The 27,813-nt window shown below is 43.3% G+C and overlaps 1 protein-coding gene across 5 annotated transcripts in view; it reads right to left on the bottom strand.

Moving 5' to 3' along the window:
• Window positions 1-26,057, bottom strand: part of KATNAL1 (katanin catalytic subunit A1 like 1) — a 42,774-nt gene extending 16,717 nt beyond the window's left edge. For 2 of the 5 annotated variants that reach the window (XM_062615097.1, XM_062615102.1), the window contains exons 1-5: window positions 25,625-26,057; window positions 21,099-21,278; window positions 16,510-16,685; window positions 7,457-7,617; window positions 5,347-5,506 (exon numbers count right to left, since the gene is read on the bottom strand). In XM_062615097.1, coding sequence (XP_062471081.1) covers window positions 5,347-5,506; window positions 7,457-7,617; window positions 16,510-16,671 — 483 coding nt within the window. In that variant the 5' untranslated portion in view covers window positions 16,672-16,685; window positions 21,099-21,278; window positions 25,625-26,057. Of the gene's footprint in view, window positions 1-5,346; window positions 5,507-7,456; window positions 7,618-16,509; window positions 16,686-17,703; window positions 17,788-21,098; window positions 21,279-25,306; window positions 25,357-25,624 lie in introns of those variants that run through there. The other 3 variants (XM_062615098.1, XM_062615099.1, XM_062615101.1) reach the window with 3 other exon arrangements.
• Between the last annotated feature and the right edge of the window lie 1,756 nt (window positions 26,058-27,813).

The following is a 27,813-nucleotide window of genomic DNA, read 5'->3' as shown; positions in this document are numbered from 1 at the left end:
CAAATATAACCACAAAAAGAGAAAGAAGGAGGGAAAATGGCAATTTGCTGCCTGCCTTTGTTACACACTTCAATCCCTCTGCAACAGACTGTTTGTTCTAGTCATGCACTGGAGGCCACAAAAAGCCCGGCTGTGGAATGGTGTAAATAAAACAAATAAATAGAAACAGAAGGGGGGAGGAAAAGCTGAGCCCCAGCGTCCCAGTACCCGGTGCTGGGATACTCGCTCTTCTTGGGACAGTTGTTTTTCCTGCTCCCTGCGGCATGGCTCAGCCATGGAGGGAGAAGGGCGGCACATGGGGAGGTGTGCTTTCAGGATCACCCTGGCTATTGGTTTAGTGACACTGAATGTTTCCTTTCATTATTTGTTTTCCAATTCTGAAATTAAAGCAAGATTTAAACTATTCATGGTTTTCAAATGTAATAAGATTATTAACATTGCTCCCAAATTGTCCAACCTGCAATCCTCAGCCAGCAGGACTAAGAAAAGCAATATAAAAAGAAAGTCACCTCAATCCCATGGGCAGCAGGAGTAAGCATAATTTTTCAGTCATATCTCATCTCTTCTCGTGGTGTTAAACAGCTTCAAGTAAAGCTGCTTGTGACGGCTTCTCTCTAAGGTGTGCCAACAGAGAGGTATACAGGGCTGCAGAAGATTGCTCCTATCCCCCTGGCAATCCCACTATGTAACCTCCTCAGACAGTGAAGTTTTGACCTACACAAGTTTAGGAATTTGCTGGGCTTTCCAACAGGAAGAGTTATCAGACCTGCACTAACCCACTGGAACAAAAACTGTATTTCCAACATTAATGTGTTTCTACTCTTGCACTACGTTCATGCGTTAGCTCCTGCAGTGATCTCATTGATGTACCCACCACTCGGATGTAGTCACAGCATGTACATGCTCTGCCTTCATTTGCCAAACCAAGTCTCCTGTTGGAATACAAGCTGAACACATTTACCTGCTCACCTGGGCAGCCTTTCTTTTTCCTCCTTCTTCTAATATTATATGCCTTTCTTGAGCTCAGTTGTAGAAACCCATGCCAAATATTCCAGCTGCTGTCTCACCAGGGCCTCTTATAATGGTAACTTCTTATAACGGTAACATCTCAGCAAACTGAGTCTGGGATTTCATTTCCATTTCTTTCCATAGCTAAATCATGCTGGCACCTTACATAGATCAATCACGTAGGATAACTGTGGTGGCTGCAATCACTAGACCTGGGTCCTGCAAAAACATCATGCTTTCCTGCAGGCTCTTCCCACTACACACAAACACCAAACAACTATTGCCAGGTTCACTCTCTGCCACTTGCTGCCAAAGCTAAAGGCAGCACCTGGCTGTGCTTTACTCCAGCAGCCAGCCCTTCCCATCACTGCCAGGAAAAGGTGATGTGCCTGATACGACTCCTGCTGATATGTCCAAATCTCTCTTCTCCTCCACTGCTGAGCTCCCACACTCTAGCAGAATCTTTGTTCTAGTCTCCAAGTACACAGCCTGCAGCTCTGCACTGCTGAACATTACCCCATTTCCATGACTCCAGCACAGAGTCATCCAATTGTTCCTCTACAACAGCCTCATTCATCACTTCTGGTGATGGTGCTTCCCAGCTCAGTGTCACTGGCAAATTTAACTAGGGCATGCTCCTTTTTTATGCCGAGGTCATTAATTTAAATATAAAACAAGAGTCAATCTCTAGTCTTGAGGAAATCCAGAAATGCATTGCCAGTTGAATGATACTTTTTCGTTCAGAAGCACTTGTTTACATTCCTCTTGCTGCCTAATTCTTCCCCCTTTTAGAATTCTTCTACACCACACACTCACTAGATTAACGATTAGATTAGCAATTGCTTCACATGCAGCATCCAGGTAGATTTATTTCTTTAAGATATTAATTAGCACTCTAAGGAAAAGTGCTGGCAAAGGCAACACCTTTGTTTAAGAAACCACTTTATTCCACTTTCCAGTTAGTCCCAAGTCTAACTTTTCACCTACTCTAAATTCATTTTAAACCTTTGCACAGTGCTTAGATAACAACTTCAGTTGCCTGGAGCACTTTTCCTTTCCCCTTCTGAATACAAGCACAGTCAACACAACCCACCATTCACATGAAACAACAGACCAAATAAACTTCACTGGAAATCTCTGCTCCCAACCCTGCAATTTCACCTACAGTTGTTTCAGTATTCTCAGATGGAGATTATGCAGCCCTCCAAAACCAATGCATGGGGGGCTATGCTTCTACTTAAATGTGACTTCCTCATCTCACAGTCGATGACACACAACAGAATAACCAAGCAAAAACAACAGACATTTTTTTAAGTCGTATCTTCATTGACTTTAACATTCACTTCACTGCCATGGCAGCACAGACCTTAGCTATTTCATATCCTTTGCAGTATTTACTGTTCTCACCAAATGCACTGACAACCTAAAATAATCTCAAGAGTACTCCTAAAAAAAGTGTTCTGGTGCTTAGATATGGTATTATGCAATTTGTAAAAGACATACAGGTAGCATTCATGCTGCCTCTTTAAGCTGAACTACTGAACAGAGGCTAAAATTCTTTGCGATGGTCCATCAGAAGGTACTCTGAGAACAAGCCTAATAATTTCCAGTGGAACTAAGAGGGAAGAAGCACTTGAAAGCAGTATTTTAGAAAAAGGAACATGTAAATACAAGCGTTTAGTGGATAAACACCATCCAATGGGTTGCAGTTCAAAATTACTTTATATAGATCTACAAAAGGTCATTTTAGCTGCAGAGTCAGGTTAAAACCCCTTATCCCAAGATGGTTACTGTCAGAATGAAAAGATTATATGGTCTGGGGAGGAGAAATGGTGAAAGAAGGCATTTGCCTCAAGGCAAAACACTTCTAAAACATACATTCTATACCTATATTTATCTTGAAAAATGCCACAAATAAATATGTATATTACACTGTGATGTTATAGCCAGGACAGCATACAGCCTTTCACACGGCTACCAACATCTTATGAAGTGGATATGGCACCCAAGGTCATTACATATGCTAAGTAATCCTAGCCAAGCACCCAAACCCCCCAAACCCAAGTACTACAGAGCTGAACCATTTACTATGAGAAAAGAGACACCTGGTTACTTGGTTTGAAGCTTCAGTTTTGCCCTGTTATTTTTAACTGAACATGAAGAGTTACTGAACCTCTTTGATTCAACATAACTAAGCTACAAAGGTAGCTTTAAGTTCAGAAGCTGAAGAACATAACCACTCGCAAACTAAGAAAGTATAAGCCTGAAAGGGAAGTTAAATGTGTTTTTGTGCCTGTGTGTAAAATACAGAAAGTTGCATTAACTTCTTTCACTTCCCACGCCTGGCTACTTCCTCTTTTATTCAAAATTTTCTCCAAAGTAAAATCATGGATCCCTTAAAAATTGTCACATAACACATGAAAATTGGTAACCCAGGGTGATTTTCATCTACATACCCCAAAGAAACTAAAATAACCACCAAGTAGGTAGATCAAGGGGAAACCAAGAGTACATGGCTTGGTATTTTTTGAAGAGTAGACATATTTTCCTTCTGCCACCTAGTGACCAATATATTCAGATAAGAGTAGGGTTTAAAATATAACACATTAAATGGAACACCTTCATGACTCTTCCACCACCTCACAGCAGTAGCACTGCTAATCACATTCTTCCCAGAGACAAGGATTGTACAAGTCATGTTGTTGTGGGCTCCTTATAGTAAAGCCTTATCATGCCCATCACCAGAAAGCTTTGAGAGCAGAGTTCACCCTCATTAGAGTTAAGACTTTGAAGGCTGCCTTACACAAGCACATGTGGTGAACCTGTCACACACCACGACTACAATTCCTGTATAGCTGGCAGAGCTGTAAATAATTGCACAGATCTTCACAAGCTTTTTACAGCTTGCAGGATGCACACTTCTTGTTTTAAATCTTATTGGTCCAGGGCAGAGAGGTTTCTAAAATGCTTCATCCATGCAGCCACTCAGTGGCACTGCAAAAAATGTGCTGGCCCTACCTGCTGATGGTAATAAGGGCTGGGATTGCTTAATACATTCCCTGTGTACCAGATAAACAATTACTGATGGAAAGAGTGTATCTTAGAGCCCTTTTTGCATTGTGAAGGATCAACCTGTAACAGAAAAGTCATGAAGGGACTAACGAAATTCATTTGGAAGAAAACTGACCTAAATATTTTCTTATTCATCTATCAAGATCTGTACCAACAGGAAGAGGCTTCTCGTATCTCTGTCTATCAGGAAAGTAAAGCCACTTCAGTACCCTGACTTGTATCATTTATAACACAGATTCCTCAGGTTCCTGGCAATGACTCCACAGTTAAATTTAAAAATGCAAGTGTTTCAGAAACAGCAATTTGCACACAGACATTTTTTGAGCCACAGAACAGTCTTGCCTTTGACGTCACTACTTGATAGTGAATCACTATCTCCCCTTCTCTTTCACTTCAGCGCTGCTTCTTTTTCATGGGTCTTCAGAGGAAAGAATCTCCAATTTATTCTAACTTATTTCTTTGTTTCTGTTTTTAAAACAATGCCTTTCCAAGAAGCATCTTCCTAAACACTATAATATAAAATCATTGTATAAAGAAAATTAAAGCTGCTAAGAGCTTGCTTTTACTACGTCTCCTTCACATAATTTTCAACTATGTAACTTCAAATAATTTGGCACAAATTTAACAAGTGTCAGATGAATTACTATGGTATGGCAGAGGCAATGTTACTGTGGAACTTTATTCATAATGTTTAAAGTCTAGAAAGGGCACTGATCTCATTTTTGCACTTTTTACATAGAAATTTTTCAAGAAGACCTGAATTGTATTTAAAAAAAGAAAACCAACCCAAAAATAATAACAACAACAACAACAAAAAACTTATCAAAAAAAAAAAAAAAGCAAACAAACAAACAAAAAAACCCCACCAAAACACAGAGAAACACAGGATGGGGGACAACAGGAGAAGGGACTCAAGGGCATAATGCCTGATGGATACTGACAGATTAGAGTCAAGCCTATGGGCTGAGATGATACGAAACTCCCAGCAACAGGCCACCATGCTTCCTCCCTATCCCTATCAAAAACTCTCAAATCAGGACTGAGCAAGCATGACAGAACTTCCCTTAATCTGGTGTCATTTGTTAGTAAATATCCCCATGATACATGCTTTGTCCATAAGGCAAGAGGAAAGCACTACGTTTTCTTGTACAGGATTATTGTGGCTTTTTATTATTAACTGTATTAAATAACTAAAACTAAAAATGCTTCCCTTTGCCACCTGCTGCATCACAACTCTTCCCCCACATATTCCTTCCCACTTCTTACCTTGTCATCTCTTCCTCTAGCTCTAGATTCCCTTTCGCGGCTGCCTGCAGGCTTCTCGCCCTTGGATACCATGTGTGCTCTGCCCACAGGCCCACGGGGCTGCAGTCCTGGTGATTCTTTCCTCAAAGCTTTGCTGGGACGTCTGATCTGAGGTGGAGCCCTAACAATAAGCAACCACAATGAAAACATGCTAAAAACAGTGAAAAAAGAGCAACATTTAGAAGGAAGGATTCTAATACGTCATAATTCCCTTGGTGCATTATTACTAAAGCTGACAAGCCCCTAAGTCTTGCCTCTCTACATGTGCGAATACAGCAATGTAGTTATGGTTCTGTCTGACACCCAAAGTAAGAAAAAAATACAAAAGGAAAACAAAAGTTCCAACAGTGCAAAAAAAGACAATTCACAATGATCAGTACTCCTACCCAATCTTACAACAGACCAACACACACGTAACAAGACGCAATTTAGTAATTCTTCAAATCGTAGTTTCCTCTGACTCCAAAACAGAAGATTACGTTGGGCTTTATTCATATCCACCAGCTCAACACAACCACGACATCTGTGGTTTAAGAAAAAATAATAAAAGCTGTCTAACAGCTTTGACAGACCCCAAAACAAAGGAGGGAGAATTTTCAAACAATCCTCCTACCTCTGACTTCGTTTCCTTGAGTGAAAATGTCAAAATGTACAAATTGCCTAGAAAGCAAAAGCAAACAAAGCCCAACTGCAACCACCTGTACTTGCGTGCATCATCCACAATGTCAAAGAGAACTTGGCAGTGGCATGAGAAAGAATTTGGCTTTTAGAGAGGTATCACAATAATTTTGCTCTAGGGATTGGACTCGATATACAGAACTAAAATAAACAGCCAGGAACATCACCCAACTTGAGTTAGTGTCCCCTATTCAGTCTTTTACTGATTCTTGTTTTTGAGTAACTCAGAATTTGCTAACTCCAAAAAAAGATCCTGGAACATGGCTTACAAAGAATAAATACTTAAATGCACTGTGGATACAACTGCTATGTTTTGCTTTGTACACATTTTCATCATACATAACAGCATAGAAGAGTGGCTGGTTTTCCTTACTTTTGTGTACAAGATTTCAATTTCAGCTTAAAAAAAAACAGATGAACAATTGGGCCTTTCCCTCCAAGAAAGATACAACAATAAATACATCTTGCACTTCATGAAATAAAAATTCTAATAACCATTTCTAACACTCACAAAAGTAACTAGTATTAATATTATTTTACACTTACATTCTTAGGGTATCTTCTAAAGCAAAGACATTTGATAATATTAAAGCACATAAATTTACAAATAAACTTGGCCAGAATAGTAGCAGAACATTTCTTTCTGTTTACTGAGAGCTCTCATTTTACTTAGTTCCTTTGCTTATGTGAGTATACACACATTAAAATTCCTACTATTATAATGTTAGAAAAATGTTGGCATGATAAATGTTAATCTTGCTTTTAAACTGGATTTGTTTCCAGCAACCTGTGCCAAGCTCTATTACGGTGAAAATAGGGATTTCAGAAAATACACAAGCATCCATTTTGAGAAAACTATGAGCTAACTAAAGTTACCTTAAAGGTCGTTACAGAAGAGAAACACCATGTATCACACAATCAGTTTAGCAATAAAACTAACCAGTGGATTAAACACGAGTCATATTATCTGTAGTTAGTGAGTGATTTCTAGCCACCATGTCCTTGAAGATGCTTCAGGTTCTAAAACCTTACTGGCTCCTCTGCCATCAGTGAATTCAACTGCTTAAATAAACTGAAATGGAGAAGTTTTCTGCCTGTACATGAGAAAGGTAAGTGTCACCAAAAGCCCATTTACCTCTTCAGCATGCTAGTTGCAGGCACTTAGCTAGTCAGTCCTACCAGAATAAAGGAGCGACTTGCTTTAGAACTTCAGCAATAAATCCAAATGTTCTTTAATTACTTTTTTCCTTCCCAATTTACTATATTTATTCTTTATTACAAATGACAAAGGGGTAAATGAAATCTGATTTTCATGTTACAAGTGCATTCAAGAAAGAACATGAAATTATGGCAACCCAGCTTTATTCCACCCACTCTGCTTGAGCCTCCTTACCTGTGTTCAGCTGGAACAGGAGGGGGCCAAACATCGGGATCTCTAAAAGGCTCATCTTGACAGGATACAGGGATATCTGCATGTCTGTCCATTTTAAAACTCTCTAAAGTGTTCACAATGCTTTTAACTTGTTCATATTCTTCAACTAATTCTTGTCGGACCTTGAGAAATACATACATTATTTTAAAATTGTTACAATTCAATTTTTTTTTTCTTAAACCATAGAAAATACCTCAAAACATACACTACTCTCAAATGTAGGGACACCCAAGACCTTCTGTTCACAACCCCCAGACCTATCTATCAGACTGACAACAGCTCTTTAGCATAAAAAGTTGTATCTCTGTTGAGTTCCAGTTCCCGCTTGCCAGTGTCATGACCAGATATGACTGCTAATGCAGGGATCACTCTTTCGTAACTTGTGCTAATGCTTAGATTAACATGTGCATGTTGACATGTATGCACACATACACATACTTTTGGTTTTTACAGCTAGTAAAGATGCTGTTGGCAGATTTTTAACATATTTGCTACTATTATGGCATAAAATAACTTCCCTGATTACAGTCTCTAAGGTCCTAGTTACAAACCTGGCTGAATCATTAAAATATAGTATTACAAAATTAACTTTGTGAGGGGCACAACACAGTCAAAGCACAAGCCAACCCTTTGGTGGACTGGAAAGATCAGAACAGAAAATGGTAATTTTAACACCCTACAGCCTAAGTTAGCAAAGAAAGTAAAATAAAAATGAGAGGAAAACATGTCTCAGAAAGAAATCAGGTTGCAGAATCATGCAGCTGAATTTTATACTTGAAGTTTCTATTGCCACTAGTCAGGGAATTAGAACTAATGCAATAATTTCAAGATTATTTACTTGATATTTGTTCTTTTCAATTTTCTTCTATGAAGCCTAGGGAAAACAAAATCTGTAGAAATTTGTGAAGTTTTAAGTGATATGGCTTGCTACAAGCTCAAATTGCGTATGCTAAGGTCACCAGTTCTTAGTACACACCAGCAGCCTGTTCTGGGTTCAGCTGCACTGCGCATTCTTGCTCAGAAGCATATGCTTTCGGTTCATTAGCTTAAGATGTATTAGGATTCACCTGAGTGCACTTGTACTGCATCTTACCAGTCTTTCACCTGTCATCCAATGATGCTTTCCATCCTGTGGGATCAACCTGCATGCTCACTTAGGGTTTTACCCGCTTGAGGGTCATAACACCTAGATGCCACTCTTCACTGAAGTGCTGGTGCACAGCTAAAACTAATTCATGCATCACTGTGCATGCCTGGAAATCAGTATTGGCACTCTGCATCTTACCTTAGGCCAGTGTGAATCTTGTCTGTTACGGGCTCGCAGCTGGAGCTACAGAGACAACCTGAACCTTTCCATCCAGTGGGCTCTACAAGGCTCTTGTGAAGAAACACTAGGGTGAGGATATCTGCAGGCTGCTACCAGGCACAATACTGAGTGAGGTTACAACTAGGATGCACTGCAAGACTGAATCAAAAGCCAGGGTCTGAAGTCACCTTACAAGAAAGGCACAGAAAGAAACCAGACACCCAGCTGTGCTCATGTCAGCCATACACCTGAAAAAGAGCTAAGAAAACATGGCCTGGGAATGCTGTAACCAGACTTCACTTTATGGCACATAGCGGAAGGCAACTAAGGACAGTATCAGCAGATGTCAACAGTGTTGCCTGATGACCATGCTCTCTTTGCTCTGCAGATCCTGAGTAAATGGAGAGGATCAGGGGAATGGAGGTCTGCAAATCCCATCTGCCTGCTCAGGTTGTAACAGCAGCATATCACAGAACTAGTACTAAACAGCATCACATCTTCTGAGTGCTCCTAACACTGCTCACTGGTGAAATGAGGCCACTAGCTCAAGATCTTTCCATCTCCCTGGGTGTTTCGAAGTGAACCGTGTTGGGCATATGCAGGGTGCTGTGCCTTGTCAGCCTGCTTTCAGAAGCATGCCTCTTTCCAGCCTGATTTTCACCTGCCCATACCCTTTCTCTCTTTCACTCTCATTTCCCCTCTCTGAATGGTATCTTTCCTCACCCACTCCAATCCACATATTCAAACAGCAGCCGCAGTGGCCCTCCACATTTGGTGGGGCAATTTCAAGACAGAAAATACTATCTGACATAACTGATGGGTAAGGTGTATAAAAGAACAAATGATTAAATTGACAGCACTCAGTAACAAACACACATCACCTCTCTCTTGAAGCTACAGTTGTTCTAAAATACTACCAGGTGCACCCCACAGCAATTCATTGTTCTACTCTGAAACATTTTCCAGGAATTTTCCCATTTCAAGGACAAATTAGGAGGCTTCAGTAGCACAAAGAAATCCTTCTCTGGTTTAAAACCCTGTTTAAGAAGAAGAATATACGTGACTGTCATCAGCAAAATACCAGCAAGGACAAAGGCAAAGTAAAGGGAAAATCCCCATGGCCCCGCACAGTTCTTGAAGCGCTGCATTTACTTCACCAGAAGCTCCACATATATCTGTACAAAAGGAGTCTTAGGAAAGGAAAGAATTTGACCATTCACAGTGCAAAGCAGCCTTTTTGCTCATTCCAGATGAGCTCTATCTTTCCAAAGACACAGGACAGCCAGCTTAGGCAGGACTGCTCCTGCTCTGCTTGGCTCTCTTTGCTTTCTCATCACACACTCAGCAGACACATCTCCCAGTGCAGAAACTTCTAGCTGAGTTACAAGTGTGATTGATTACTGACTTGGTTCCTTCGAACTGTCTAACACACATCCCTCCTGTCCAAAAATAAATCCAGCCAAACAGCTGCTGTGAGGTACAAAGGAATGATACAGCATAAATCCTCCAGGGCACTGCTCCGCAAGAGACAGCCACTTCCAGTGCTCCAGGAATACAGACAGCATTCCTCCTATCAGCCTTCCAACACATGTGGGAAAGTTGGTGAAAACAACTTGCTAGCACTGAGCACTGGAGTGCTGTCACTCAGCTCTCTGGACCAGCAAAGAGGATGTTGTCTTAAAACTGAGGGAAAGTGAGCCTTTGATGCCTCGGAAGCTGAAAACTAACAACTGCTGGCCATTTCTTGGGCAGACCCAAGCAGACCAAATTCTGACATTCACACCCTTACTGCTTAGCCAGTACCTGGCAAATCAACCAACAGAAAACCCTCAGTGTACTCAAACAGCAGGATCACAAAGGAAAACCAACTGGTAAATTCCTAGAGGCCATAGAGAAACGAAGTCAGATGAATCAGGTGCAGAAAAATGTTCCCTGCAGTTGAGAAACAACCTAGATGTGAGCCAAGAAGGGCTGTGACTTACAGAGGTGACTGAGCACCATCTTTGAGTGATCAGTGCTACTCTGAGGCAACCTCAGAAGGATGCAAACAGGAAAATCACTGGTCTGGACTCACCAAATCTCTTTGCCCCCCATCACACCCTTCCCTTCTCAGGAGGCTCCAGCTCAGGTTGTAGAGAGCCTGAAGAAAGCTTTAGGTTATCCATGTTGAAGCTGCTTCAGGAGATAGCTGAGCTAACGCTTACCACTGCCAACTAGGAAGGTCCCACTCCTCATCACTTTTTCTACTTAACCACATTCTGCCACTGCTCTTCTGGATGCAATTCTGGCATCACAGTGCAGTAATCCAGCTTAGTAAAACGGCAGAAAATTAGCCTAGGAGGGTAAAAAGAAAATACAGGACTGAATTAGAAAGCTGTACTTCCTCACTACCCTGTGATCAACTGAATCCCACGAAAAAGAATGTCAAGGTGCAGAGGAGGGAGAGAAGCTGGTACAGCTTGAGGGAAGGCTAGGTAGGGAAGAGTTTGGCCTCTCTGGGTGTCAACTGGATTCAGCTACTGTGTGAAATTGCCTGCTCCCAAAGCCACGCTCTGATACACAAGCCACCCCTACCAGTCACAGCACCTGCTCCTCAGAAGCAGCACCGTGGGCATTGGGTGGTATTGGAAAGCCTGATAAAAAGCCTTTCAGCCCAGGGGGTGGCCCCCCAACTTTGCTTTGACATTCCAGTACTAAGGATTTACAATAATCAAGCAGAAAATGCATTAACATATGGATATAAAACACAGTGACCAGGAGCTGAGTACGCTCTTTCTTAGTGGTAGTTCCAAAACCCATTTCAGGGAGTTCCTCTGTATTACACAACCTGGCAACTGTAGTAGCTTTGACATCACAAGCTTTTATTTGCTATGCCAGAGCTTGTACTTCTACACAACTTCCCACAGCAATAAGCATGGGTATTTGTACCTTGGTAAATACAATGTGTGCTGAGGGTTTTTTTAATTATATCATGCTGGAACAAAAACAATCAAGTTTCTATAAAAGTGTTTACCAAACCAGAAATTACTGCCTGTAATTAGTGCTAGCTATTCAACAAGCTCGTTTTTTTAAAAAAGTGAAAACAACAATTCCCTAAACCATTCCCAAAAAGGATGCCCTGTAACCCAGTCTGATCCCTTGGAATCGAAGTACAGCTCCTGGAATCACAGTTGTTCATGAGTTACCTGCAGTACATTCTTCAATTACTCATGAAGTAACCTATGGAATGTTAATAAAACAGGCATGATGCAAAAGCAACAGAAGCAAAGATTGACTGAAATGGGTTTACAATTAAAACAAAAGTAAAAATCATGCTTTACTCTTTAAGCAAGAGCACAGTACATCAAATCTCCTGCTCCAGTGACCACAGTCAGAAAGGTGCCCTGCTGGTAGCTTCCAGAACCCTAAGAATCATTGAACTCTTGCCCCAGCTCCTGTGCTCTCACATACTGTACAACACAGAGCACACATCTACAACATGCAGCAGGCTTTGCTCGACAGGCACTGGCCTTGTTGTAAGCCAATACTATCTCCTGGGGGCATGCTCTGCTGTCATTCTGCAGCTGCTGAACTGTCACTGAAGCAGCTCTTTCCTACAAGCCAGCTGTCTAGTAAAAAACTGCACCAGCCAAGAGACTCTCTCAGAATAAACAGGGGGAATGTCAACACAAGTAAAGTTCACAGTAGTGGTAAACCTACCTCTTGCTGTTGTTAAGCAGAAAAAGAGATGAGTTGCTTCTGATTTTGAATCTTTCCAGTTCCAGCCTGTATTTACATGGATGAATATGCCTACATGTCAGCCAAACCTCAACAAAGAAGTAACTTTTTCAAACGAGCTCACAGGCCTAGGAGTGACGCTAAGAATGGCGCTACATTCAGCCACCCAAGAGCAAGCTGGAAACCCCCTGGGTGCAAAACAAATAAGGGTCTCAAGGGCAGGTCACCCTTGACATCCCTGAGCCAAGCAAGTGATGGACAATCAATGACAATGAATTTTCCAGTTAGACGAATCCTTATGCTGTCACGCTGCTGCTTTGGTTGAACCCACCAGGATCCATCTTTTGCCCTTTGGAAGCTCTGCAGGTTGTACCAGACTAATAACACAATCCCTGTTCCCTGTCAGCATCGACTTTGAAGTTCCAGAAGCAGTACTGAATCAAGTGGGACTGAGCCAGTCTGTTGTTCCTAGGGGAGATGATACATGTTCACATTCCTCCTCCTATCAGCACCAAGCACAAGAAACCCTTGAAATCAGGGTGCTCAGTTGTGAAGCTGAAGCTGTCTGACTGTAACATGAAATACAAGCCACCAAATACTTGTACAGAACATTATTCTGTCCAGAACAACCTGAAAGAATTTGTAAACAATGACACCCAAGTAGAGAGAGGTAGATGAAGAGTGTTTGGGAGCCTGACCAAAAATCCCAACTACTTCTGTTTCACCTCTGCTCTACATAGCTCAATAAACTGCTGGGAAAATCCTCAGTAGTACATAAGGCAAAAGAACAGATCTACCCAGCATGAGGTACCTGTTCAGGATGGAGCACTCACTGTAGAGAAATGACCAGATAGGGAGAACAATGATTCATGTAGCAGGTATGAATTGGTCAGCCTCAGAGCCATGGCTGTAACTATTCTTTGTGATCTTAGAATCGTAAACTGGTTTGGGTTGGAAGGGACCTTAAAGACCATCTAGCTCCTGCTCCTGCCATGGGCAGGGACACCTTGCACTAGACCAGGTTTCTGAAGGCCCCACCCAACCTGGCCTTGAACACTGCCAGGGACAGGGCATCCACAGTTTCTCTGGGCAACATCTGCCAGTGCCTCACCACCCTCACACTAAAGAATTTCTTCCTAATGTCTAATCTAAATCTACCTTCTTTCAGTTTAAAGCCATTCCCTATTGTCCTATCACAACATGCCCTTGTAAAACAATGAGATGTTACTCTTATGAACACTCCTGTTTTTGAGGGAACATATATACAAACACCTGAAACTGAGTTCACTGCCTCAGAAGTGCCAGTAGGACAAACACCCCATTTGTGCACTGCACACAAACATACAGAAAGGAAGGAACTCCTTCATACGGCCAGATCCCCTCAGCATCAATGTCCCAGGAATCCTTCAGAAGGTTCAAGATTGTTAAAGTGTATGCAGGCCATACATCTCAGAGAATAAATGCATTAAGTAACAATCGTCTCCTTCAAGCACTTACCAACGTGGACATTCACACTGTGGATCGCTCCCAACAATAAAAGCTCTACCTACCCAGTGTCTGCTAGAGATTGCTAAACTCCACCTCCAGAAGATACCAGTAGCATTATCTCCATCAGATCCCTCAGAGGATGGAGAAATTTAAGAACCTAAGAACAGACTAGCTCTATACACCAGAGGAGATGGAATTTCATGTAGAAATCAAATGGTTTCACCCCCTTTACTATGACCTAAGGATTGCTTTGCTTCTTGTATCACTTGCAAGAAGTACACAGGTGTGTGAATGTTGCTTCTGCACATTACTGGTACCAAGAGGGTAAAACCTGAATTTTGCTAAATTTATGCGTATGGCATAACTCTTTCATAAGAATGATCTAAAAAGAAAAAAATCTAAATACTATTATAATATTATGAATGTTTCTTGTGATCCAACTTTTGGTTTAATTCTTTTCAGAACAGGCTGTCTGACAGACAGCTACTGAATGTGATTGACAGTTTGGATGCAGCCACAGTTGGAGCTGGAAAACAGTGCTAACATCCAGATCATCAGACTCCCTCTTAAGTCTGTCTCAAGGAGTGAGAAAGCACAATGATTTATCAAGAGTGGGTAAGAAAGCAGAACTACTTCTACAGGTCTCACTAACCTATTCATGTGCAGGTATGGAAAGGCTAATGATTCCAGGGCTGCATCATTTGCTCTCAGGGCTATATCATTTTGTTCCCAGTGCTATAGCTAGTTCTATAAATGAATGAGAAGACAAACAGCCTGGGGATGAAGCCCTTCTGTTTTTTAAACCATCCAGCTTACTTTTTGGTGTTTGTCCCTAAGCCAAAACTAGCACCAGCAATGGCAAAGAACTACTGTGACAGAGCTCATTTGCCACCACTGTGTTGGGAAGTTTCAGAATTAACATGAGAGCACAGTGTGACAGACGCTGCCCCACCTGCTGCTGATCTTTCTGGGGTCAGTTCTTCAAAGCATTTATGGGACACAGTCAGGAACCATTCTGTTTTCACCTAAAAGGGATAATTTCTGAGAAGGCGCCAACTTCAGATCCTCTGCTAAGGAGCCAGCTGCCTTCTCCAAGGAATAATCCTGAAAACTGTGTTACTGGTCCTTTTTCACTTGAGGCTTGTCTCCAACGTACAACGCTCATCCCATGTTGCACAGGCTTCTCTGAAGCTGTTTAAACAACACACAACCTTTACAAGGTAAGAGCTGTTAAAAGTTTAATGGAAGAATCGATGTAATCAGAGGAAACACTAAATACTGTAAGTGAAGACAATGCAGTGATGCAGCTGCAGAACAAGGAAAGCCTCATGCTCTACCTTAATGTCAGCTACAAGTTTATCAGGAACTAAGGACACACATGGGGCATGAACACTGGAATCAGGATGCTCTGTCAGGGGGAATTACTAAAATACAAATACTTGAATGTGAGTATCTCCTACACAGCATTCAGCTTATTACAGCACAGAAAAGCTAGGCAATATCACTACTGTTTGTACATGCACATGCTTTGCAGATGAGCTCTTAGTAAGTAGACAGACCTCTACAGTTTTGTGATAAACCTATGAATAGCACTGTCATTACAAAATGATTGCTAACAGTGTTGGAGCTATCAGTACACAAATACTTGATGTTAGTGTCAGATATTTCAAGCGCAAAACCATAACCAAAGCACTTCCTGCAATGAAAAGGAAAAATATACTTCTAAGTGACATCGTTTAAACATGGTATTTAGAAAATCTCTTCTTGAAATTATCTCTTCAGCTACTTACTGCAAAATTACTTTTTATAGGAACTATGTTCTTTCAAAACATTATATTTATGCAACATGAATTCTTTATTCTGGAATACACTTTTACACGTTTATCCTTTTTGTTTTGATGGAACACATTTTGTACAATGAAAAATGGGACCACAAAATGTGAGGAAAATTTAAATACTGATAGTGCTAAATGAGGGCTCTTGCTTTTCACCTACAGATTACTTCCTTGGCTTCAACACTATTCTGCTTAGCAGGGAGATGCATGTGTGCAAGACTCAGGTGAAGAGTATGACTTAGAGTTTTAGAAACCTGATCCAAATTTGCACATTGTAGTGTTATAGTTAACTGCTACTCAGACAGCCATTTTTGTGATGCTAACCCTTTCATTCATGTCTTAGTTTACTGGACACTGGGTGGTCAAAAGATATAACAGCAAAAGGAAGACCTCAGCAAAACAGTCTTTCCAAAGTATGCAATCATACACAGAGTAGAGATCAGACATCCTGAGAGAAAACAACCAAAAACCAGATTCAATCAGAACTAAATAATTCCTTCTGAACACACCACAAAAATTATTTTCCCATAAATATCAACAAAATATTGTAAAAGAAATGTTCAAACTTAACTGAAAGATACACCCTCTACATTTTAAAAGGTTTGGGAAGCATAGTATGTTTTTCAAATACCAAGTGACAAAATAAAGGCAACCTTATCTCACCCTACCTGCTGCCATTTGCCCTTAATTGCTGGATCCCTGATCGACTGGCAATGCCTCTGGATTTGCTGGATGACACCCTGGTAATATACCATAGAAGAGTCATAATTCCCAAGGAGTGCATATTCTCTTCCTTTTTTGGCATTATCACAAATCTCTGCTAAATTCATCTTCAGTTAGAAATCTAAAAGAGAACATAATAATCAGAAAAAAATGAACTGTGCATGCCGTAGAGTAACTCAGACTGTGACACTTCAGTTTTGTTTTTCTCTTATAGCTGAACTGTGTCATTCCACCCGCCGTTCCCACCCAGTCCCCCTCTTTTTCAAACATTTAGCTCTGCAGTATCTCGTTACTAGCCTAAGGTTTCAGGTCATGAATCATAACTCTTTTGTAGTGATAAAAACCACAACTTCTTTGCAAGCCTTTGGCACCAGTCCTGTTAAATTAGTGCAAGAAAATTAAATGTCCTGTCCACACTGAACCAAACAAGCCAAACTTGAATTTGTAGATCACCACAATATATTAGCAGCCATCAACCCATGAATCACAAATTACACGAGGCATTAAATTGCTATTTATACTGTTGTATTACATACATGCCTAAATGTGCCAACCAGCATCAGGAAAATCTGCACTTAGCACGTTCAAGAGCCCTCACCCTAATGAGATTATGACATGGTTGAGTGACTGCTTTACTATAGACAAAGTTGAGAGCCTCATTCTGTTTAAATATTTTTTCAAAGTACTCCAGCATCCACATGCTGACTTGAGTTTTTTCATTAGATTTAACATGTCATTTTGGGATTTATGGCAGAGTTAGCAATCCAAGTTTAAGATTCTTTAAAACAGTGATACCCAAAGTACAACCTTCCCCTAGTCCCCCAAAACAATTTAAGATTTACGGATTTTACTAACATTTTTATACAAGTAGTAAATCACAGCATGACTTTAAGGCAAAGCTGTACTTTTTTCAGTAACCATTCAAGAAAGCACTTATAAACCACATACTGAAAAGTAAGCTATGTTACAATCACAGAACAGTTTGGGTTGGACCCCCCCTGCCATGGACAGGGTCACCTCACAATAGACCATGTCACCCAAGGCCCTGTCCAACCTCACCTAGGCTTGTATTTAAGATTAAAGAAGCAGTGCCTGCCCTTTTATCTAAATCCCGCATGACCCAAAGTCTAAGTCATTACCACACAAAAAGAGCATCAGTTCCTTTCACTCGTCCTCTGACTCAGGATGTGTGGAGTCCCTGACATTCACCCAGATATAAACCTCTGGAAATCAAAAATATAAAATTATCATTCCTGGCTACACAATGAAGAGAGTTGCACTGACCAAGGGGGAGAAGGTGGAGGGTGGTCCACTAGCTGCACCAAGGCTTTGGGAAGACCAAAGCATTTGAGAAGCCACAGGGAAGGAGTGGTATAGCCAGATGGGAAGACAGCAGCGCATGGGGCCTGGTGCAGCACATAGTTCAGGCTGCACAGCTGAAGACAACCTGTGATATGGGGGTATGTGCAGTAGGAGCAGGTGGTATCAGAGAGAAGCCAGAACAGGGAGAAACAACCTTTTACATCCTAGCGGGTTATAAAAATGTTAGTAGTTTTTTATAGAACAGACAAGACAAGATCAAGACAGCATTAAGGAGATCTATCTTATGCCTTTGTATTCCCTCATGCTTAGCAAAATTCAGACCTCTGACAAGAAGTTAAACCAATATCCATGTGACCTTCATTCTGCCTGTCCTGAACACTGTCTATTGCAACACACGCTCTACCTCCCAACAGTGCCAAAACTGATGGTCCTTACTGCTGCCTGCAGCTGCATACCAGGTCTGCTCCAGCACTTCTTCACTCCTGCTCCCTGTAACTAAGCCCTCACTTGTACCTACTGGCCACATGGCTTCCATGTGGTTGAAGATTTTGATGGCAAGAACACACTGCTGCCAGCGGCTCATATGCTACTGAATACAGCAAGACGCATTAGGGCTTACTTGTCCTCGTGCTGTGACACAAACATTTCGGCTTGCAGATTGTCCCGACATCTACTATAAACTTCTGGGCAAGAGCAGAACTCTGGTAGAAAGGGTGATGACTATATTGTTTTCTCTTGGCACTGAGGAAAGGCAAGATACATCACTGGAGAGCTCTAGCTTTGTGGCAAGTAAGACCATTTAATTTTAAAATGCAGAAGATGATAACTGATAGGAAAAAGTGCTGTCACTTGCATTGCACTGGAAATGGATAAAAAGATAGGAACTGAATATAGGTTACAACCCATTCAGATCTGATAAGTCAACTTATAAATGAACAAAGCACCATGGTGCACCATGGGCAGAATCCATGGTCCCATCTTCAAACACATCCAGGTTAGGATCTGCTGCACAACTGTCTTGTCCACATAAGGAAAATGGCTCTCAAATCTCTGCAGGTTTTCCCCACATGTAGCAAAAAACAACAGAGTAAATAAAACATTTCTAAGGAAATGCTGCATTCAATTCCCAGAAATCCATTAAAAATGTACGTACTTTAGCAATCTCTTGTATCTGTTCATTACAGCTAGTTCACACCCTGCAGGTGTGTGTTTAACTCCCCTTTGCTGTAAGAGGGCTGACACTCATAACCAGCTCCCCTTAAGCCCAGAAGAGTGTCCTGCCCACCAGAGGGGACAACCTCCTGTCTCCAGCCCAACCTGTGGGCAGAAAGTGAGGCGCAGCATCCACACAAGCACATACTCACTTCAGAAGAATGGTTAGCTCAGGAACCTGGGAAGCGGGAGGCAGAAAATTTACATGGTCTTAAAACTGCTAGGAGAAACCAAATGAGAATCTCCCATATCCTCCAGCAACCAAGAGTCTGGGGGCTTCTGGCCTCATGCTGGTGACACTGAGGCTTAAGCAAGTGCTTGATGCCCAGTGCATCACACTGGAGAGCTTCTAAACACCAACAGGCACTGAAACTTGGAGCATAGAGGGAGGTTCATGCATGTACATGTATGAACCTACTGAACAGTTGGTGCGTCCAAAGCTAGACTGACAAAAGCTTCTGGACCTTTCTCAGGCACTTCAGTCTTTACTTATAACCTACCCTAGACACCAAAACAGGTAATATATCTTGAGAGGATGACTATAACATCACCAATATACCTGAGACATATTTGAAACAGCAGCTGTAGATCTCAGTCCTACATCAGTGCTCTCCCTGACCCCCAGGCAGCTCTTTGAGGTCCTATTGCGAAAAGACTGGCTGTTTGAAACTAATGGCTAAAAATTGTTTAAAAAAACTACAAACCTCTTACACACACAAGTGATGGTAACATTAGTTCGGAACAGCCAAAGCAAGTCAAAACAAATATATCCAAAATTAAGGAAAGATTATTTTTAGGAAGGAATTCCTTCCTGTTTTGTTTTCTGGACAACACACTCTTCAGCGCTGGGGTGGGGAGGAAAAGGTAGCTTGCAGTAGGTGGAGGCTTTTTCACATTATGTACTTATTTTTTTATTATCTGTTCAACATTATGTTATAGAGTTCTTACAACATTGCAAAAGTCCAAGGAACCAGAAATATAGAAGTTGTACACAGTGCTTTTGCTGTTTGTTCTTTTGTTGTTGGGAGTTTTATTTAAATATTTGTTTTTCCTGTCATATCACAGCCACAGCTTTTAAGTAAATACACATCCAGGGACAACTGTTATCCGGTACATTTAGAATACCTTACACATTACTTGTGACACCAGACTTTTCATTCTATCATTGTGGGGTTCTTTCCTGCACTAGACCATAACAGCTCCACAGCACATCAAGATATCCTTGGAGATTCTTTAGTTCACGGATCATTGACAAGAAGAGACATTACAGACATTCATGTCAACATAGCTGCCACACATAGTGTCTTAAGCCCACTTGTTAAAACCCTGCAGCAGCTAGGCTAAAAGGTCACAGGGGATATTAATCTCTATTCTTTGGAGCATAAACTGAGCTGATCCCTCTCTGGGGTCAGAAAAGAATTTTTCTCCCAGAACTAAAGTGACATGCAGCTGAGCAAGATCCAAAAGACAGTCTCTATTTTAACATTCAAGCATCATACACACACAAACATATCCATAGGCAGATAGAGTGACTGTGTGAATGGTGGGCAAAGGAGGACACCTTGTTTAGCACACTATTCCAAACCTGCGTGCAATACCAGAAGGAATGCAGGACAACTGCCCCCTTCAGCCCATCTCCCCCTTAACTTCACACCACAGTGCTACCAGAGGCAATAAATGCTCACCCCTGTAGCTGGGGTCTGTAGCAGGGGCTTTGCTATTGCTTGACACTGAACATTCAGCTCTGCAAGTGCCAAAACAAAAGGCATCTCTACTGTCTTTACATGTCTCCTTTATGCCTATGTGTTTTGACACAGTCAGTTACACAACTGCATCCCATTTTCTCCACAGGCACCCAACTCATGGACTGGATGGATAATGCTCATTAAATAAGCAGTTACTCATTTTCGCTTTACTCTCACTGCTCCAATAGCCTTTTTCAGAATCAGTCTTTTCTCGAAATTAGTTGTTAACCCCTCATTGTAAGGCTATAACATACCTGGTTTTTTCTGGATGTGTGCCTTTCTCTGACCAAAATTTTACCCATGCAGACCAAAGAGATTGCTGGGCATATGGTCTCAGCTGGGCTCCACAGCTCTCAGAGACTGCTGGGCATATGGTCTCACGTCATAGCAGCTGCGCAGCATTGCTGACTGGACAGCTGAACATCTGGAAAGGCCTGGAAATACACAGATGAAGACTGGTTACTAATTCTGTTTCTCATTTTCTGTACATCAGCCATGAAGCACGATGTCAGGCATCCTGAAAGGCGGTGTAAGAGACCCAACTAACCTCACAAGACAGAGCCACACTGTTAGGCACCATCTTCTGAAATCCAGTGCTGAGTTACCTCTGTTTAAGGCCATGTTGGTTTTGTAAGCCAGCTACTACCAGTTTCAAACAGCTTCCTCTCCCTCAATTATGTTTTCACTTAAAATAGCACATCAATCCTATTTCCCATTGTCTCTTCAAAGCTAAAACTTGCTAAAACGGAGACATATAACAGTATGACAATACCTTAACTGGAACTGCAAACACCAACTGGAACATTATCATACGAAGTAAAAAAAACATTTTTTCCCTGCATGACTTGTGATTCCTACTAGGAGCCTACAGAGGTCTATTTCTGACTATTTCTTTTTCATGCTTGATGTATTTTGTTTGATTTTTAAGAATAAGTTATTCAAAACCACAATTATTAAAAAAAAAGAAAAGAAAAAAAAAAACTTGTCTGCTTCATAAGAAAGATTATCCCTTCTATTTTGGATCTGGGTGCAGAACAACTGGTCTTCATTCCTGATAATTAACTGTCCCTGCTCAGAAGCAATCGCTGATGCTGCAGACAATTATCAGGCATTACGTTCGCATGACAAAAACAACATTTTAACTGATCACTGTCAGATAAAATACAAACAAACAAACTGCCTCCCAAGTTCCACAGCTGAATCTATCTTTCCTGGTTAACTTGGCTTTGTTTTAACTTGCAGCTGTGGTCCCATGGACTGGTGTGGAAGCTAACAATCATTACCTCACAGGATCATAACTCCTGTTAAATTTATATATATCTATAAATAACATGGCTCAGTTATAGCAGATTTGGATTTAAACTACATTTGAATGGCTTCTTGAATCAAAGACAAGAAGTGTGCTATGCCAGTGCTCTTTTCTTTTCCTTATGCTGTGTGCATCAGAATGGCTACAGCCACAGGAGCAGCACTGGGGTTTGCAGCAAGTTTGTCATTGGAGTGTTCAATCCCTGTTCAACATGTCACTTCAAAGCAGCACACACCCCAGATAAAACATATACACACACCGTGGTCCAGGAAACCCAGCACCGAGGGATCTTTCAATTCAGTTAACCGCTCACTTTTAACTGATTTTTGGCTTCTTTGCACTGAAACTCTGTTTTGAAATAGCAGCCGTGGAGTTAATGGGGAAATGTGTGTGGAAGTGGGAAGGAGAATAAGCATGCACACAGGCCTCAAACTATTTTTGTGTGGAATCTTCTGAGAGCTAACCTGAAGCAGAGAGTTTAATGTTATTTTAAAGGCAAGTGAAAAGAATCTTCAAATGAAGTAAAGACATTCACTGCAAGTTACAAATAAACACAAATACATGAGAAACTACTAAACAGTTGGTCAGTGTTTTAATTAGAGATAATGTACTATTGCATCAAACAGAAAGCACCCTGGAGAATGAAACTGCCATTTGCATAGCCTTTGAACTACAATTTTCTGAAGAACTAGAAAGAGGAGAATCAGAGATGGTCGTGCTATTCCTAAAACTGACTGCAAAATGCATCCTTCTCCAGAGCACCTTGTGTACCAACTTCAGGCATATCCATATGGTCCTATCACCCATTATTCAGGGTAATGAGGTGTCCATCAGCTAGGCTGGGTAACAGAAACTAAAACAGCTAACACTAACACTGTGGGGCACTCTAGGGGGTGCAACTGCATGCACACAATGGTTCAGGCAGCAAGAGGCTTGCTAGCTCCTTCTCCATCTTACCCCTGCTGGACCCAGGCTGGCTCCACACATCTCTCTTCTCTCCAGCACGTTCTCAGGACTCCTGGCATTAGTACCACTCCAAACGCAAGCCAGCATTTAGGTGGCACCAGCCCTGAAGTGACCAACCCCTCACCCCTCCTCATCTGACAGGATGCAGGACTCTGACAGCTGAAGGATTCTGCAGGACCCATACAAAGCTCAACAAAGTGGAACTCGGCCCAAATCAATAATCCCTCTGGCCACTTTGTGGAGCCACTTGCTTCTCTGCACATCATGTGTGTAAGCACTTCTAGTAGAGCAAACATGACACCAAAGACTCACAAGATGGGTCTGTGCAAAACCAGCTTGGGTTCAAAGTGTTTATTAGGTCGGGCTCTGTGCCAAGAAAGGCAGTTAAACTGCTTCTGCACCTGGCCCTGAATACAGCATATCCATGTTCCCATAGCACTGCAGCTCATGAGCCCTGCCAGACCATAGGCAGCTCCACGAAGATTCAGTTCTGGTGCTGCTACATTCCTAGAGCAGCCAATCTGCAACCAGATAAACTTTCCATGAATAATTGCAGGTTTAATGGACTCACACATGTTTATAACCCTGACTCATAAGGTCAGAATTTAGGCCTGAATACTTTTCCATCTTCTGAATTCCCTTCTGAATTCCAAGAACTGGCACTTTAGGGCTACGAATGTGTATTTTTTAATTAGGATTTTGCTTTTTAAAATTGTTCTAAGTATATATTATTTAAAATATCTGCTTACATGCATATTGCTGTTAGTGCTACAGACATCAAGTCTTCACATTTCTCAGCTCATCCCCAGAAGAATCAGTGTTGGTTTTTGGTTGGTTTTGTTTTGTTGGGTTCTTTTTGCAATTATTTACACAGAAAATCAGAAAAAGACTACTATTGTTTCCTTGGCTTCCATTTACTTTTCTGTCTTGAGACTGTGATTAGCTCAGGAGAGGATTCACTCCTGTGTTACCTGCTCAAAACCCCTTGTCTCCAAGACCAAAGCACCCTGGAAGCATGCTGCAGCAGAGACATTCACTTCCACAGTCTGGCAAGGACCAGAAGCTACAAGAAGCCTAAGCCTGCCCTAGTATGTATCTGACATGGGGTTAGAAACATTCAGTTGCAATAAAAATCAACATCCACTGCAAAGAAATCCATCTCTGTGACATTTGAAACTGTATTAGGAATAGCCATTCAGTATTCATATGCAAGGGAGTACTAATGCACTGATGCTTTTAAGATACAGATTTTCAGGAATGAAAAGTAACTCCCTTTAATAAACTAGTCATAAACGTGTATTTTATACATGATATGGAAAAGGAACTGTGATTTTATTCCCCCTCATGCCTGTTGGAGAATACAAGATAAAGGATAACACTAGAACTGTCATCAGGGTAAATGGACAGGGAAGAGAGACAAACACAAACACTGTCATCATGGCAGAAATGTGGGCACAATAGAAATGAAGCAGAATTATTTTAAGTAATACTATATCACATCACGTAAAGATGACCTAGTACAGCAACCTCAACAGAGCCGAAGCGTGGTTGGACGACTACTGGTTGAGGAAACTTTCCAGGGCCACTAGCTCCTGGCTCTCTTTGGCGGTTGCTTCTTCCCTATCCACTCCCGCAGACCCTAGCCTACCCTGCCCTCTGCACAGCCCTCCCCTCGCATCTGCTCTGCCACTCCTCCTCCAGCAGATCTCTCCCCTTTCATCCATTCACCCATGTGACTACGTGCCCCTCGTACTCTTCCCTCAACCCTCAGCAGTCCCCACTTGCTGACACAAACCACCCAATGGACCCTCCCCTCAGCGAACCTCCCGACTGCGCCCACCTTCCTCCCATCCACCCCTGCATTCCCTCATCCTCCTAAAACCTGATGCTATAGCATCACACCTCTCCCTCTGCAGCCGTCCATCCCCGGCACACCCCTCCCCCCGGCCCGAGTCGCCGAGCCCGGCCTGCCGCACCCCGCTCCCTGGGCGGCACAGCCCGCCCTCGCCGGCCGTCCCCCCGCATCCCGCTCCCCCAGGCTCCGTGCACCCTTTCCACACTGCCCTTCCCGGCAGCGCTGAGGGAGCACCCTTGACCCCCGGGATCATCATCCCCTCCGCAGCGGCTCCTAAGAGACGAGTCACCTCAGCGCCCAGCGCCCCCGCTCAGACCGAGCCCCCTCCTCACCACAGCCTCCTCCGTGGAGGCACACCGCAGCGCCCATCTCCCCACCCCGCCGGCCTAGCACGCTGGGGTTTGTAGTTCCCACCCGCCATCTCGCCCCTCAGCCCCCAGCTCCGGCAGAAGGGCGCGGACTACACTTCCCAGCAGGCTCCGCGGCAGGGGGCCGCTGCCCTCTGCACACCCCCCCCCCCCCCCATTCTTCCTGCCGCCACCTCCCTCCGCGCGGCTGGATGGGAGGGTGGCTGTTGGGCCGGGGTCCGAGCTGCGCCCGCCTCGGGTAGTGCCGGGAGGGGCCGCTCTGTAGCCGGGCCCTGCCGTTACCTGGGAGAGCCGGGGTGCGTGTCCGCGGACGGGAGCGGCGCGGGGAGGGGGCGCAACACTTCTGCTCTGTCAGACCGCGGAGGGGGGAAAGAGGCACCGGGGAGAAAGGGGACGAGGACGGGCGGGGAAGGCGGCGGCGACGGGTGGTTGCCATGGCGGCGGCGGGGCGCGGGGAGGGGAGGGCATCCCGCTACCGCTACCCCGCCCCTGCTGCAGGCCGGCGGGCCCGCAGGCGGTGTTGGGCCCGCTCCGGCCGCTGCCGCGTCCCCCGCCGTGCTCTGGCGGGGGGAAGGGTGGGGCTTTCCCGGAGAGCCAGAAACAAAGGAGTATGGTGCCGCCCCCCGGTAGGGCAGAGTTTTGGGCGCCCTTGGATGATCCGTGTGTGAACCGCCCCGGCTGAGGCCCGCAGAGAGCCTCCATCCCTGCCTGCTGAAGCGGCTCTTCGGGAGGGAGGAGGGTGTCGGTGCCAGAGCAGAACGGCACCGGGTCTGGGCGCTGGGTGTGCATGTGATCCGGTGCTCTGTGTACTCGGCTTCGTCCGTAGCCAGGTTGCAGGGGATGAACACGCTTCCTCAGCGCTACAAACCTCATCTGTTCCCACTTCGGCTGAGGGAGTGGCTAGGAAAGGCGAAATGTGCATTTGTCCTGCAAGGGTACGCAGAAGGGAACCATGCACCATCTTTGCTAACGGGTTTCATTGCTTTTATAGAAAGGTGAAGGAACAGGTTTGGGGATGTGCCAGTTCCTTGGAGCGGTGATAGCTCGTGGTCACAGGCAGCCAGCCTCACAGGGCGGCACCACCCCCTCTGGGTCCTCTGCGGAGAGTGAATGTAGCGTTTCTTGAGGCGTGCATCTAACAGTTAATAGGAACAGCCTGGTCTCCTGCGAGCAAAGCTGTGTGGTTATAAACCTTTCTGAGAATGTCGTTTCACAGCTAATGCAAGCCAGCCTCTGTATTGCCACCAAAAGGGGCAGTCCTGCCTTTCTCTCTGCTCACGGCTGTGCTTTCGGGTTGCTATTTACACTGCAATAACTCTTACATTGCCGTATGGCGGGGCAAGCCTGGGATCTGATCCGGTGGAAAGCCAGTCATGCCTCTCCAGAAAATTACCAGAATTCAGCTGGATCACGTTCCTGAACTAGCTGACCCCTGCAGAGCTGATGCAGGCACAAAGGCAGAGGAGGCGCAGAGGCAGGAGCAGCCTATTGAGATCATCCGAGCTGTGTCTGTGCGTGCAGCAGCTCCACTGCAGTGAGTCCTTGCTGGTGGAACTGCCTTGTGACAGCTCTCAGTGTCCCACAGATAATGACCTTGTGATCGCTACCGATAATGACACGTGATTTCTCCAGAAAATACCAATTTTAGTTACGTTAAGGTAACAGCATGAGGCTGTGTCTCAGTAAGGTTCTCGGAAACGTTAACTGACTCAAGTGAGAGCAAGGATTGAAACTAAAAGCTCAGTATGCCTCTTAAACAATACAGCATGTGTGAATGTGTCACTTGTGTATCTACAGATCTTGCTTCCCTCAAAATCATGTGGAGATTCTTATGCCTTTGTGAGTATTTTAGAACTAGAGCCAAAATCTTGAATTCATAACAGCTGTGACTCTGGCTTCCCTGTTTCCAGATTTCTTCGAACTTGCCTGCCCATGACATCAATTCCTGCTGGTTTCTCACATACCCAAAAGCATAGACACAGTGCAGACCTTACAGAGCTCAATGCTTCTTGGGGAGAGCACATGATAAGCAGCCTGTTCCCAGCACTGCCATAATATCCCTTCCCACAAGACTATATACCTCTTTTCACATTAGGCTACACATTAACTGCTTTGTGTGAGGATTGTATCTCCCATAGGAAACTGTGACACAGAGAAGGTTTGTCTGTTTGGTTGGTTGGTGATTATTTTTCCCAATCGCTTTTCTTAATAATGCTCGATTCAAGCAGGGCTGCTTCCTGGTGGCAGAGGGTACCCATACTACCACTGACCTCCCTTGAAAAGTAGTTGCTCAACGCCAGAGCAATACTAGTGTCACCCTGGTTGGACCTCTTAGGGGTAAATTCAGTTAGCATTGGTCTACACAGTTTGCCAAGGTCTGTGAAGTGACTGGATGTGCAGGAAGAGGACCACATTTCCAGGTTCCTAGCCCTGATGCTAGGATCAGGATAATTCAAATTGGAGGAGATTTC

The sequence above is a fragment of the Pezoporus occidentalis genome, unplaced genomic scaffold, assembly GCF_034315485.1.
Source record: "Pezoporus occidentalis ecotype Australia unplaced genomic scaffold, CSIRO_AGI_Poc_V1 ctg18, whole genome shotgun sequence".
NCBI lineage: Eukaryota > Metazoa > Chordata > Aves > Psittaciformes > Psittacidae > Pezoporus > Pezoporus occidentalis.
The sequence above is the reverse complement of the archived record's forward strand: the minus strand, read 5'-3'. Positions and strand labels throughout refer to the sequence as shown.